The 15,387-nt window shown below is 35.0% G+C and overlaps 1 protein-coding gene across 1 annotated transcript in view; it reads right to left on the bottom strand.

Moving 5' to 3' along the window:
* Window positions 1-14,840, bottom strand: part of LOC103512173 (solute carrier family 41 member 1) — a 30,391-nt gene extending 15,551 nt beyond the window's left edge. Inside the window, exons 1-6 of the mRNA XM_026825734.1 lie at window positions 14,472-14,840; window positions 10,419-10,729; window positions 8,892-9,071; window positions 5,416-5,560; window positions 4,644-4,790; window positions 4,347-4,493 (exon numbers count right to left, since the gene is read on the bottom strand). Of these exons, the coding sequence (XP_026681535.1) occupies window positions 4,347-4,493; window positions 4,644-4,790; window positions 5,416-5,560; window positions 8,892-9,071; window positions 10,419-10,729; window positions 14,472-14,529 (988 nt within the window). The 5' untranslated portion in view covers window positions 14,530-14,840. The remainder of the gene's footprint in view (window positions 1-4,346; window positions 4,494-4,643; window positions 4,791-5,415; window positions 5,561-8,891; window positions 9,072-10,418; window positions 10,730-14,471) is intronic.
* Between the last annotated feature and the right edge of the window lie 547 nt (window positions 14,841-15,387).

Here is a 15,387-nt window from a genome sequence, read left to right as displayed (position 1 = left end):
ATCCACAAGACAAAGTTGTCACCATTGAAAAGAAGATTGGCCTCAGTTTTTCCAGGGTGAAAAACAAGTCGTACCAATAGATTGCGTTTTGAACACTCGATTGTAATTAGGGTAAAATAGATATTTACATCAATAGGTGAAAAAACGGCAATGTTCGTTTACACTGAATTCAATGTTCATTTACATAAAATTCTTGTCGCTCAGTACAATGAAGTGCAGCTTGGCTCGGGTGTTTTCATAGACGTACATTATTTGTACATCCGGACGTGGGATTACGTGAGAATGTTGGATTTTATACATCTGCGGGATTGTTGTCTTTGGATTCATTAAAAGTAGGTTTTAACAAGGATTTTAACTTGATGAGTCTTTGAGATATCTCTGAGAGACAAAATTTCAATACTTATTTGATAGTTCTATGAAAACAAACTAATAAATTCATGATTATCTGTAACAATGTGTGAGTTATATAGAAAGAAAGAATATCGAATTTAACGAGCCCTGAAAAGAAAACCTTGAAAAGTTGTACGACGAAAAAGAAATAGATTGACAGTGAAAACTTAAAATTTTACAAAAGATTTGTTATTTATTTATACTTAAACTAATGATGAAACTTTTAACAAAATAGCGTCGTATTGTTCAGCAAAAACTCTTACTTTAGGAAAACAATGGAAAATGCGCACAGGTAAATTTAGATCACTTGGAAACTTTTCGACAGTTACTTGATTGACGGAAAACTGATTTACAATGAACTAAAACGAATATATCACGAATATTTGAAAAATCTAATCTAATCGTTCATGGGGGTATGCTTGATCAAAGTTTCATTATTTGATATGGACAGTGGCGGAAATCTAAAAGGGGGTAGGGTCTTGCCCATTGCATGTGATTGAAACCATGATGGGTTGAAGACTTGCACTACACAAACTTTAGCACCGAAAAAATTGAAAAATCTAATCTAATCGTTCATGGGGGTATGCTTGATCAAAGTTTCATTATTTGATATGGACAGTGGCGGAAATCTAAAAGGGGATAGGGTCTTGCCCATTGCATGTGATTGGAACCATGATGGGTTGAAGACTTGCACTACACAAACTTTAGCACCGAAAAACCAATCGAAAAACAACATTTGCTACAAGCTACCAGCCTTAACGTCAATTAATTTCCTGTTTCCCCTATCATGCTTATCTCACGTGGTCGCCACTGATGTTATTGTTGATACACTTTTAATTTTTGATAAGAAACATCATACCTCTGAATAGGATGATAAAATTGGAACGTACCTTCACGTCTTGGCTAAGGTTGCATCCACTGTTTACTAGGAGTAAAGGTTTTTTTATTGCGTAAAGAGGAAGGTTTCAAGAAGTTTTGAAAATGTCGATCAGAATTGGGACTAAATGACAAATTTAGAATTAATTTAAAATGGAACGAGGAACTCAGTTAATTTTTAATATCATGCTTATCTCACGTGGTCGCCACTGATGTTATTGTTGATACACTTTTAATTTTTGATAAGAAACATCATACCTCTGAATAGGAAGATAAAATTGGAACGTACCTTCACGTCTTGGCTAAGGTTGCATCCACTGTTTACTAGGAGTAAATGTTTTTTTATTGCGTAAAGAGGAAGGTTTCAAGAAGTTTTGAAAATGTCGATCAGAATTGGGACTAAATGACAAATTTAGAATTAATTTAAAATGTAACGAGGAACTCAGTTAATTTTTAAAATCAAATTTGAATCAAATGAGAGCCGTACACATACATCCATCACTAAAATCAAAACCATAGAAAGCACAATAACTATTTTCTACTTCTCATCGTAAACTCAGATACAATGGCTCTTAAAAGTCCCGATTTTCATTTTGATGAAAGCGAAGAAGAAATGCCCAACAAACTACTATTGCAAAGAAACATCAATTCGAAAGCAGTTCAAAAACAAGCTTTGGGTTAGACACCAAGTATTGTGTACTGTTTTATTTGTTCTTCAATACTAAAATTTAAAAGGAACTCGTAGACCTAGGAACATCAAAATAAATCTAGAAATACTCCAACGAATGTAGGAAACTGATAAAGTGGAAATTTCCATCATTCCCAATTCGACATTTGTATTTATTTTACACATTTACAACAATTCTACGAACTTTAGGACTAAAAGGTTATCTCAACTTGGAGACAAGGCATCCATCTTGTGTCTCTGTTTACTTTTAAAATAATACTAGTAGCTATAAAAGTACTATTCAGATATCAACGAGCATTATATTAGAAGAACTTTACATTTACACACTGTGTGATATACATAATAGATATTATGAGTATCTATATAATATGAGGAAAATATACAATTCGTAAACATACAAGAGAGCTCTATAGGAACAAAACCCCTGTATACTTCAGGCCATTAACAACTACAGCAATATTTTGAAAATTAAAAGCAAATAAAACATATATTTCTATTTTACCATTATATTTGGTTGTTCTTCAAAACAATATAAATCTAATACACAAACTGTGGATCTAGGAGGTTTTTAGAGAGTTAGAGTTAGAAAACGTTAGAAAGAATAATGAAAAATAACTCAAAGTAAATAGAAAAAACTAACCAAATCACAACAGTTTGATTCAAGTTTACAATAAGCATTATTTATTAATATTTAGGTAAGTTTCAAAGTTCTGTACCTTCTTCAGTTTGAGATTCCACACCTCAAGATTAACGATAAATTTTATAATGAGTATATTTTGTCTCCCTGAAACAGTAATGTGTCGAAATTTCACATAAACATACAGATTTGCATTGAAAGATACTTTTACCTAATTATTCCGTAGAAATAAAAAGATATACCTACCCAACACTCTTACATCAGCTGCATGATTTGGCAAATAACAGACATAGTAGACATACCTACAACCACGTTTGGTAGGTACAACCACGTTTGGTTGATAGATAGTTGAGCGACTTTACCAAAAAACACAATTTAAAAAATAAAATAATAAAACTACCAAGTGTTTAATTTGATTTATAGAGGTTTTTTTGGTTATAGGTACGTACATACCTAAGAGAGTATCTATGTAATAGGGTACATCAATTAGGTCTATTCCTTCCGCCATTCTAGGTACCCACTATCTATAATGATTATTTATCTACCATACAGATTATGTACAAAACTAACACAAAATTTACTTAGGTTTTGTATATTCTACCTATTCTATCTCCCACCCCTGTCATTTTGGTTATAGGTACGTACATACCTAAGAGAGTATCTATGTAATAGGGTACATCAATTAGGTCTATTCCTTCCGCCATTCTAGGTACCTACTATCTATAATGATTATTTATCTACCATACAGATTATGTACACAACTAACACAAAATTTACTTAGGTTTTGTATATTGTACCTATTCTATCTCCCACCCCTGTGACCTAGTCGGAAAATTTTGAGTTCGAATCCAAATAAGGGCGGGAAAATTCTGACCGAAACTCCCATTTTCGGATAGACATCTCGGTTGTATGTAAAAGGATGTACCCGCAAATAATGCGAAAGTGTACTGCTCGAATAGGATCAAAGAACAAAACCAAGAGCCGAAGAAGAATACGAAGTAATACCTATTTGCTTAGAATATTTGCTCACTGACAACATTCTATTTGTATGATAACAATGTCATTGTATTTTTATTTCATTTAGTCACGAGATGTCTCAATAGTTCTTCCGATAAGCTACCGTACTACCTGGTACCTACGTATTTTCGTTTTGCCGAAGGAAAGACGAACTTTCTTTTTATATTTCTTTGATAGATAACAATGTCATTGTATTTTTATTTCATTTAGTCACGAGATGTCTCAATAGTTCTTCCGATAAGCTACCGTACTAACTGGTACCTACGTATTTTCGTTTTGCCGAAGGAAAGACGAACTTTCTTTTTATATTTCTTTGATGAACCAAGTACCTAAACCTTTAAGTCTAAATGCATTAAATGGTGGAACAACACTCACCTGTGAATTTGAGAGAGTAATTATTTATTAATGCAATTATAGCAATGTCCACATTGACAATATTGCTGGAGACTTTTTGCACAATAAGACTCTTTAACCTCAGCCGACTAGCACAAAACGTTTTAATTAGTCATTTCAAAGTCTAAGACAATATTATTTTAATAAATGAGGGTAGGACGGTGTAATTAGTAGGGTACTTGGAAAATCGTTGAGAGTTCATAGCAATTCTCAACTTATCTACTCATTTGAAATCGGCAAAGTAATAAATTAAGAAAAGCAAAACATTTTGTTCAGGAACTACGAACGGACAACAAAAAAGTAGGAGTTTTGAAATCTCCTTCAAAAGATTAAACCCTTTCTTACCATCAGGATTATAGAGCAGTGATGCAATATTAGACAGCAGAGTTAAAGACACCAAATCTCCCAAAGTGGCAGAAATGGGCGTGGCAATATTGTCTGGATTGATACCAATCATTCTGGAAGAGACTGCCACAAAGCACGTGACAAAACCTGGAAAAATATTGACAAAGTTATGAATTTGTTTGGTTTCTTTAACAAAGTCTTACACTTGGTCATACAAACTCGTATTAAGTGATTGTTAATTTTTGAGAATACTCGGAGACTATTGGGGCATCTTCAAAAGGTTAAACCCTTTCTTACCATCAGGATTATAGAGCAGTGATGCAATATTAGACAGCAGAGTTAGAGACACCAAATCTCCCAAAGTAGCAGAAATGGGCGTGGCAATATTGTCTGGATTGATACCAATCATTCTGGAAGAGACTGCCACAAAGCACGTGACAAAACCTGGAAAAATATTGACAAAGTTATGAATTTGTTTGGTTTCTTAAACAAAGTCTTACACTTGGTCATACAAACTCGTATTAAGTGATTGTTGATTTTTGAGAATACTCGAAGACCATTGGGGCATAGTCTGCGAGCTTGCTCAAAGGTTCCACTTTAACATGAGCTTGTATAACGGGTATTGTTTTGCAAATAAATCAAAGTATGTACATCTAAATCTAGCTAAAATTTATACAAGTTATGAAAACTCTTACAAAGGTCTTGGACAAGCTATGGCTCTAAAGCTGAAGTAGGGTATTGTTTTGCAAATAAATCAAAGTATGTACATCTAAATCTAGCTAAAATTTATACAAGTCATGAAAACTCTAACAAAGGTCTTGGATAAGCTATGGCTCTAAAGCTGAACTATAGCTAAAATTGACCTAAAAGGAGTATTGACTAAAACTGAACTAGTTTTGGGCTTACCTAAAAGTGAACCAGCTTTGGGCTTACATAAAAGTGAACTAGCTTTGGGCTTACCTAAAAGTAAACTAGCTTTGGGCTTACCTAAAAGTGAACTAGTTTTGGGCTTACCTAAAAGTGAACTAGTTTTGGGCTTACCTAAAAGTTAACTTAGTTTTGGACTTACCTAAAAGTGAACTAGCTATAGCAGCCGTACACAAACTGCTAGCTAATAGCAGAATGTTGTGACTGAAAATGAATTCTTGTCGGACCAACAAGATAACCATGATGGCTCCTGATGCTGACATGAATCCAACTACAAGAGACTGGCACTGAAAGAGAAATAAATTTGGTTATCAGAAAACAAATAAATATATTTCGAATGAATTTATATCATTATGCTAAGCCGTCAATATCATTAGGCAGGTGGTTGCTGAGAATACGAGTATAGAACATGTTGGAAAATCTTCAAGAGACTTTTGTGCAACAGTGGGAAATCATGGTTACCACTTATGACGATGATTCTATCCTTATTGTTGTTGTTGTTGTTGTTGTTGTTGTTGTTGTTGTTGTTGTTGTTGTTGTTGTTGTTGTTGTTGTTGGTGTTTTTGTTGTTGGTTGTTGTTGTTGTTGTTGTTGTTGTTGTTGTTGTTGTTGTTGTTGTTGTTGTTGTTGTTGTTGTTGGTGTTGTTGTTGAACAACAACAACAACAACAACAACATGATTCTATCCTATTTTATGCACACATAGACTTGAATACTATGAAGGGTTTCAATATCAGCATATTTTAAAATTTCTGCATTTTGTTAGGAAAGGTCAGTTTTAAATGCAACAAAAATGATGACCCTTATCGACAGGTGGGAATATCAATTTTACACGCACTGGTGACCAAGTTCAATATTTTATGAAAACAAGTAAAGTATTTAAAGTAAAATGATGAATAATTTATTCTACATAAAAAAGACAACCGAGGCATCAATTAGTCGGAGATGCATAAAATTCCTTATTTGCTCAACTACCTATTAAATTATGTAAAGAGGAACTCATGTCTACCTAGAAATTGGTAGGATCATTAACATAAACTGCACTGGAGATATTCAATTTTAAACAAAAATTGGCAAACTCTATTTTTACAACCGTTATACAACAGGTTATCCTTCATGAAGAGATGATCTCTGAACATCTTTCATAATGTGAATGGACCATCCATAACACCAATATGGATGACGATATTTTCCTCTACCAAGACATGTCTGGTTTGCCTTTCATTTTTTTTTTTTACGTATTGATATGAGGAATCTTCATCAACAAGAGCACCTGGCTAGAATTCCATGAGCTAATCGACTTATGTCCTACTCCTACCAGTCTTATCGGTAGAGAGGTACTCAAAACTTATCGACTTATCTCGAACAAGTTAAAAGTTTAACGAGCTGATCTTTTACAGACACGGAAAACCTTGTGAAGAAGAGGCTTTGAATAGTTCGATGCTGACATAATACTGTGGAATTTTTGTGATTCATGAGACCAAACATGGATGGAAAACTTGGGCAGGAAGATGAGAGAGAAGATGGGTATAGACCTGGCTGGTTCTTGTCCAAGAGACACTTACTCGCAGACACGGAAAACCTTGTGAAGAAGAGGCTTTGAATAGTTCGATGCTGACATAATACTGTGGAATTTTTGTGATTCATGAGACCAAATATGGATGGAAAACTTGGGCAGGAAGATGAGAGAGAAGATGGGTATAGACCTGGCTGGTTCTTGTCCAAGAGACACTTACTGTGGAATTTTTGTGATTCATGAGACCAAACATGGATGGAAAACTTGGGCAGGAAGATGAGAGAGAAGATGGGTATAGACCTGGCCACCTGGCTGGTTCTTGTCCAAGAGACACTTAATAATCAGTCCATACATAGAGACCACCGTATATGTCGACCCTAACTTGAATCGCGTAAAAATAGAAAAACGAAGAAGAGGAAATTTATGATTCTTGGAAACTAAGGATAATGATCACCTTATCGACAGAGTTATGAAGATGCCAATATTTATGCGTGTTCTCTTAGAAGTTTATAATATAATAAATTATTTTACTTATTAAGATAATACCCTTTTCCATGCATGCCATCTTGGTATTGTTCATGTTCAACACAAATAACCTAGCTCAGTCAACTGTAGATCTTGTTTAGAAAAGGGCCTAATGGGGCCCTTTTGTAAGAAAAGTACTTGAGACCTCTTGCAGAACAGACAAACTAAATCTAAAATTGTATTGGTAAGTAGCCCTTTTCCATGCATGCCATCTTGGTATTGTTCATGTTCAGCACAAATAACCTATCTCAGTCAACTGTAGATCTTGTTTAGAAAAGGGCCTAATGGGGCCCTTTTGTATGAAAATTACTTGAGACCTCTTGCAGAACAGACAAACTAAATCTAAAATTGTATTGGTAAGTAGGTACGAGTATGTACTAAGTAAATCTTGGAAAGCACGTTTTCCGTTCGAAAATTCAAATTAAATTTGGGATTAATGTAACACTTTTCTCTATTCGTGCTAATCTAGTTTCTCAACGACTTCAACTTATTATGTACATACCTACTTGTAATGTATGCGTACTGTACCTTATCTAACTAGTCCTAACTCTAAACTATTTAACTAATTTAATTAACTTATTATGTACATACCTACTTGTAATGTATGCGTACTGTACCTTATCTAACTAGTCCTAACTCTAAACTATTTAACTAATTTAATTGTTTCTTTGATAACGATTTGATTGTTTCTAAGGTGGAATGACCCCATGTGGGTTATCGCAAAAAGTACACGTAAGTACTAGCAGATTGCCCGTGCTTAGCCACGGAAAACTGACCATAAATTGAGAACAGTTTGGATTTGTTTCTTTGATAACGATTTGATTGTTTCTAAGGTGGAATGACCCCATGTGGGTTATCGCAAAAAGTACACGTAAGTAAGTATACTAGCAGATTGCCCGTGCTTAGCCACGGAAAACTGACCATAAATTGAGAATAGTTTGGATTTCGGTAAAATCCTCTCTCACTGCACATTTCAAACATATCAGGAATATTCATACAAAATTTCAGCTTTCTAGTTGTTGGAATTCTGGAGATACAGCGATAAGTAATGCTGGGGTTTACCAACTCGGGATTGGGGTGAAACGAGATTTCCTTATAAGACCTGGTCTGCCTGGGCATTAAGATGCTCAGGGCAACCTCGGATTGAACTCAATCCTGAGACAATCCGCGGTGGTAAAACTAGATCTAAGTGAATGAGGGAATGGATTCTGCTTTTATTTGTAAATGCAGTTTCTTTGTGTTATTATGTCACAACTTTGGTACTCACTGCAGCATTGTAGGATTTTCCCAATATCTCAATAATCCTAAAATCCAATGTTTACGTAACATGCTGGCACCGGTCGCTATGCGCATTTATATGTCATAGCTACTCATTTTCCTCACGAGGCTGAGTGGCCCCGCAACAGCCAGTCACGGAATCAATCATTTGGATGATACAAATTTCTTGACCCCGCCGGGAATCGAAGCCGGGTCTCCCGCGTGCAATGTGAGCGCAGTGACCACTACGCCATGGGAGCTGACTTCTGCTTTTATTTTATAATACATACCTACTAAAGATAAAAAAGAGAAGAATATTACCTGAACTAAAGCTAAATTTCCAAGAATGATGTAAATCGCCTTCCTGGGTTCGTCCATATTTCCCAAGTTGGACTGGGTGGAAAGTCTTGAGGCGAGGGTCATATCGAGGTTTCCCTTGAGACCCAACAGAGCTGGCACCAATATCATGATCTCCGAGACACCGTGATAGACTGGAGTGTCCTGGAAATCAAAAGGGAGGGGTGAGAATCCTGAGGGAATATACGTAAAGGTGTATTCACACATAGTCGACCGGCCAACGATCTACTGACACGTGACTGGAGTGTCCTGGAAATCAAAAGGGAGGGGTGAGAATCCTGAGGGAATATACGTAAAGGTGTATTCACACATAGTCGACCGGCCATCGATCTACTGACACGTCCACATCCCTTGAGACCCAACAGAGCTGGCACCAATATCATGATCTCCGAGACACCGTGATAGACTGGAGTGTCCTGGAAATCAAAAGGGAGGGGTGAGAATCCTGAGGGAATATACGTAAAGGTGTATTCACACATAGTCGACCGGCCAACGATCTACTGACACGTCTGCCTCAACAACATGGATTCACCTCGTCGATAGATAGCCGCTAGCTGGTCGACTATGTTTGGAAAAATGGACACACCTTGAAACCTAAGAGATATTACGGGGATATAGGGACTTTTCTATGCAAGTATCAACACTTTCAACAGTTCAAGACATTTCTAGGAGTATCAACAGATCATAATCACCTAGTTTCCTAGTTATGCTTATTACTATTCTGAAGGGCTATACATACTAAATAGATTTCATTTAATCATACTTGTTCGTCTAAAAACGACGTTTACAGGTCTTGCAGAAATGGAATAGGTCCATTTAGACGCCACAGACAAATTGATCTGACCAAACACTGTCTTAGCAGGGAGCTACCTTCCTTATTAATATGTCCGACATGGTCTTTGGAGTATTTAGTAGGAATTGAGGTGAATGTTACGATTTTGACATTCAAGTTAATCGTACCACGGTTTAGGATCGATGCAATTTTTCGCATCATTATGATAGTTAGTATTAATTTCAGACAAATGAAGAACTTGTCTGAGTCGGTTCCTATTCTCGTATTACAAATAGGTTCAAGACACTGACTAATGATTTCACATGAGAAGTTTACCAGTAGAGCGGTCTCTTGACTATAAAATAATGAGCGAGTTGTTCTTAATTATTTTTTGACTGGAGGAATTCAACTAATGTACGTATAAACTACGATTAAGTACCTAAATATGTATAGGCCTAGGGAGGTTATGTACGTGCCTATTGGTAAAAGGTAAAAATATGTAGATATGACTAGGATGGATTGCCAAAATGGGTGGGAGCGTAGATTGATTGATCACATCAGTAGTTTTTGTATTTTCTTCACTAGAACCAAATTCAAAATGGTTCAATTATTTCTATTTCGGGCAAAGAGCTTTTCTTTCTTAATATAATAATATTGTGTACATACTAAAATGTACCAATTATTACACCATAACATATATCTAGATTGATTAAGCTTACCTGTACATTATGAAGATATAACCCTGCGAACACCATCCCTACTCCTGCCACCATGTACGGGAACACCACCTGACTAGCTATGGAGAAATAGGTGTCATTTTTGACGGTTCTTTTCTTCGGTGGCTCCACTTGATTACTTCCAGCGCCAGCGGTGCCATTCTCAACGTTGACCGAAATGTTGTTGTTATTGGGGAGACTGTTATTGTTGTTGTGCACAGGTACCAGGGTGCCTTGGGCTGGGGCCTCTTCATCCAACTTGTCGGCATCTTCATCTTCCAGAATAGATTTGTACACACTAACATCATCTACGACTGGAAAGAAAGAGGGAAATTGATAAATTGATTAGTTACGGACTTTTTGAGAAAGATTTTCAATGCGAAGGGAGGTTCTTTGAAATGACTACAGACTGCTGAATCAATAAATAAGCATTTTCTGTCGAAATTTTGCCATGTTTTCTCCGTTTTCTTATGTATCCCCGATTTTATGAACTTTTATATGGAATCCCGATTTTATGAATTACCCTTGGTCCCAATCTCCAGAACCATTAGTTCATAAAATCGGGGTTCTACTGTATATCTATTATTATTCAAATATATTAGGAAGGTTCATTGTCTGCATTAACAATGGGCCTGTTTTCTTATCTGAGAACATACGGAGAAATGATACGTGATGGCAGAGGTTAACTTTCATTGACGTTGTTCACTTGACCCCCTCATATCTCAAAAATTTGCATTATCAATTTGTGCCCCTACGGATTCCTGATTGCCTATTCATTAACAAGAGTGATACTGCCTCATATCTCAAAAATTTGCATTATCAATTTGTGCCCCTACGGATTCCTGATTGCCTATTCATTAACAAGAGTGATACTGCTCTAGAGACTCTAGACGATTATAAAGAATACTGATGCAATACTGGCCACTGAAGGAGTCATGAAAAATCTTCATCGAGGAAGGGAGTGCAGAGACTAAACCAAGTCCTAGACACACTTTGAAGAAATAGGGAACGTGTAATCCTAGGTAAGAAAGAAGAAAATAATTAACCTAAATTCATCAATGAAGCTTTTTCATTACAGCCCACTATTTTGTCAATCTAAATATTATAATCTTTATAAAAATATCTTACTTTGAATCAGAACATCTCTTAGTTTCTCAACAGATTCCAAATTTTTGGACAACATGATTGCCAAATCCACAAGACAAAGTTGTCACCATTGAAAAGAAGATTGGCCTCAGTTTTTCCAGGGTGAAAAACAAGTCGTACCAATAGATTGCGTTTTGAACACTCGATTGTAATTAGGGTAAAATAGATATTTACATCAATAGGTGAAAAAACGGCAATGTTCGTTTACACTGAATTCAATGTTCATTTACATAAAATTCTTGTCGCTCAGTACAATGAAGTGCAGCTTGGCTCGGGTGTTTTCATAGACGTACATTATTTGTACATCCGGACGTGGGATTACGAGAGAATGTTGGATTTTATACATCTGCGGGATTGTTGTCTTTGGATTCATTAAAAGTAGGTTTTAGAGAATAAGTAGGATATATATATTATTATTATTATTTTTTATTTTTTTTTTTATAGCAATCGAGAAACACTCTTTTCTTCACATATCTATCCAAGGAAGAATGAAAATGTTTTATACCTACCTACCTGACACGATAAAGGATAAAGGACTGAAGTATAAAAAAAAAAACTGCCTCATTTAGAAAATTCCTAACCTAGGTTTACGTAAGACATGTGGGGCAAAAAATATCAGTCAAGATTTGTAACTCAATAGTTCTATTAGTATAATTATTTTCAACGCCTAATAAATGTTAGCACTTACAATGAGTACAATAAATTCATTATACTATCGAAGGTAATAAAGTTATAGGTAATTTAACCATTTGAAGGCTAGATACTTAAGTAGCTAACTGCAAGGAGCTATACAAATTTAAGACAGTTAAAACAACGTGTTCAGAGAGCTCACTGCTTTTCTGTACTTACTTCTCTGTTGACAAGAATGAGATGAATTTGACACGGTTATTTTGAATGCTTCTGATATCCAACTTCACTAGATTTCAAAAAGCCTCCCAAGAGAACTTTGTCAACCTTTTGGCGACTTTGATATTTGAAATAATTTAAAAAACACGAGAAAAATTTAGCCCATAGTAGAAGTCCTGAGATGTACCGGTCGTAAAGTAACGTTTTTGAGTGTCTGGAAATGTGAATGCAAGGGGTATTGATTTTCACAACCCCGCAAGCGCCGAAGAAAATTCCATGGAATTTTCATTGAGGTATCTATTTTCTTCATGAATGTTCTATGCGCTTATCTCGATTGTTCTATTTGTTTACAACTTGTTTTTTTAAAGTACGATCTTGATTTAATTATCTTACACTACATCACTTGATGACATGGTTGTTATCTTATTGTTTATCATTGTTCAATGTTCATGTTGCGCCGAAGAAAATTCCATGGAATTTTCATTGAGGTATCTATTTTCTTCATGAATGTTCTATGCGCTTATCTCGATTGTTCTATTTGTATACAACTTGTTTTTTTAAAGTAGGATCTTGATTTAATTATCTTACACTACATCACTTGATGACATGATTATTATCTTATTGTTTATCATTGTTCAATGTTCATTGTTCATGTTGTCTGTTGAGGAAATGCAATTTTCAAATTCTCTTTTTTTTTTTTTTTTACGAGCTCTTATGAAATCTCCGACGGTTAGAATCCTTGCCCCTTTGCACTTTCTCTAGTAGGAACTGTTACTATCATACGGACACTAATGAAAACTGTTGATGAAATGAGACAATTTATTTCTTCTTCAAATGACATTCAAAGATTTAGACATTGAGTGATGGTTGTGAGTGGTCAGTACCCAAAATAGGTCAGCAATCAATTTCTTTTATTCTGATTTTCCTCAGTTTTCTCTAAGAGAGGGCATTAGTCAAAATGTCATGTAAAGTGAAACAAATCCGCTATTACATGGGTCTGACATTGGCAGTTTATACTCTGAAATATTTGATGTTATTTGACCAAAATGCTCTGAAGGACAAATGGAAAATAGGTGATGAATGTTTTTTCGAAATTTAAAGCATTGAAGGAACGCGTGTTCGATTATTATTATTCGTCCAGAATCGATAAGTACTTATACGTACTTTGTTCTAAGCTTTCTTGCCTTACTTTATTCTTTTATTTCCGTCCAATTAAAAAAAAAGGATTCTGGTCTTTTCAAATTTCTCTTTCCTTTTTTTTTTTTTTTTACGAGCTCTTATGAAATCTCGGATGGTTAGAATCCTTGCCCCTTTGCACTTTCTCTAGTAGGAACTGTTACTATCATACGGACACTAATGAAAACTGTTAATGAAATGAGACCATTTATTTCTTCTTCAAATGACATTCAAAGATTTAGACATTGAGTGATGGTTGTGAGTGATCAGTACCCAAAACAGGTCAGCAATCAATTTCTTTTATTCTGATTTTCCTCAGTTTTCTCAAAGAGAGGGCATTAGTCAAAATGTCATGTAAAGTGAAACAAATCCGCTATTACATGGGTCTGACATTGGCAGTTTATACTCTGAAATATTTGATGTCATTTGACCAAAAGGATGGAAGGACAAATGGAAAAATACCTAGGTGATGAATGTTTTTTGAACTTTATAGCATTGAAGGAACGCGTGTTCGATTATTATTATTCGATCCAGAATCGATAAGTACTTATACGTATGTCATGTAAAGTGAAACAAATCCGCTATTACATGGGTCTGACATTGGCAGTTTATACTCTGAAATATTTGATGTCATTTGACCAAAATGATGGAAGGACAAATGGAAAAATAGGTGATGAATGTTTTTTGAACTTTAAAGCATTGAAGGAACGCGTGTTCGATTATTATAATTCGATCCAGAATCGATAAGTACTTATACGTACTTTGTTCTAAGCTTTCTTGCCTTACTTTTACTTCCTTCTTTATTCTTTTATTTCCGTCCCATTAAAAAAAAGGAGTCTGGTGAAATGGACAGGACAAGGACAACATCCTAGATAAGTAGGTACTTACATTTAGACTCATCTGATCTGAAAATCTTTTGCCATACCATGAGGATTTGCTCACTCATGGTAATTTCAGGAAAGAGCTCGGAATTAACGGGTGAGCATGTCTCCAGGATTTGAAATAGTTCGAAACAGTCACAAATTACACATTTGTCAGTTTAGCATTACGAGAATTATAGAGAAATTTTGCAATTATGAACAGATATGAAGTTTTTAAGATATGAAGATTGTTTTTATATTGCTCTTGTGTTCTATTTACCATTCAGGTTTGAAAAACGATCTCCACACACGCGAAATTGATGGCAGTGTTAAATAAGAGATTTCTGCTCCCTCAAAAAACGCACTTTGTTAGTTAGAAAAATATGTACAAGATTGATCAAATTTTCCTCAGGAACAAAACCCCTGTATACTTCAGGCCATTAACAACTACAGCAATATTTTGAAAATTAAAAGCAAATAAAACATATATTTCTATTTCACCATTATATTTGGTTGTTTATTTGGTTGTTCTTCAAAACAATATAAATCTAATACACAAACTGTTTAGGCAAAAGTGGATCTAGTAGGTTTTTAGAGAGTTAGAGCCAGTGAACAAAATATACCTAGGCATACTTAGGCCCCTAAATTCACTTAAGCACATTAGAAAACGTTAGAAAGAATAATGAAAAATAACTCAAACTAAATAGAAACAACTAACTAAACCACAACAGTTTAATTCAAGTTTACATTGTTTACAATAAGCATTATTTAATAATATTTAGGTAAGTTTCAAAGTTCTGTACCTTCTTCAGTTTGAGATTCCACACCTCAAGATTAACGATAAATTTTATAATGAGTATATTTTGTCTCCCTGAAACAGTAATGTGTCGAAATTTCACATAAACATACAGATTTGCATTGAAAGATACTTTTACCTAATTATT

The sequence above is a fragment of the Diaphorina citri genome, unplaced genomic scaffold (genome assembly GCF_000475195.1).
Source record: "Diaphorina citri unplaced genomic scaffold, Diaci psyllid genome assembly version 1.1 scaffold804, whole genome shotgun sequence".
Taxonomy (NCBI): domain Eukaryota; kingdom Metazoa; phylum Arthropoda; class Insecta; order Hemiptera; family Psyllidae; genus Diaphorina; species Diaphorina citri.
The sequence above is the reverse complement of the archived record's forward strand: the minus strand, read 5'-3'. Positions and strand labels throughout refer to the sequence as shown.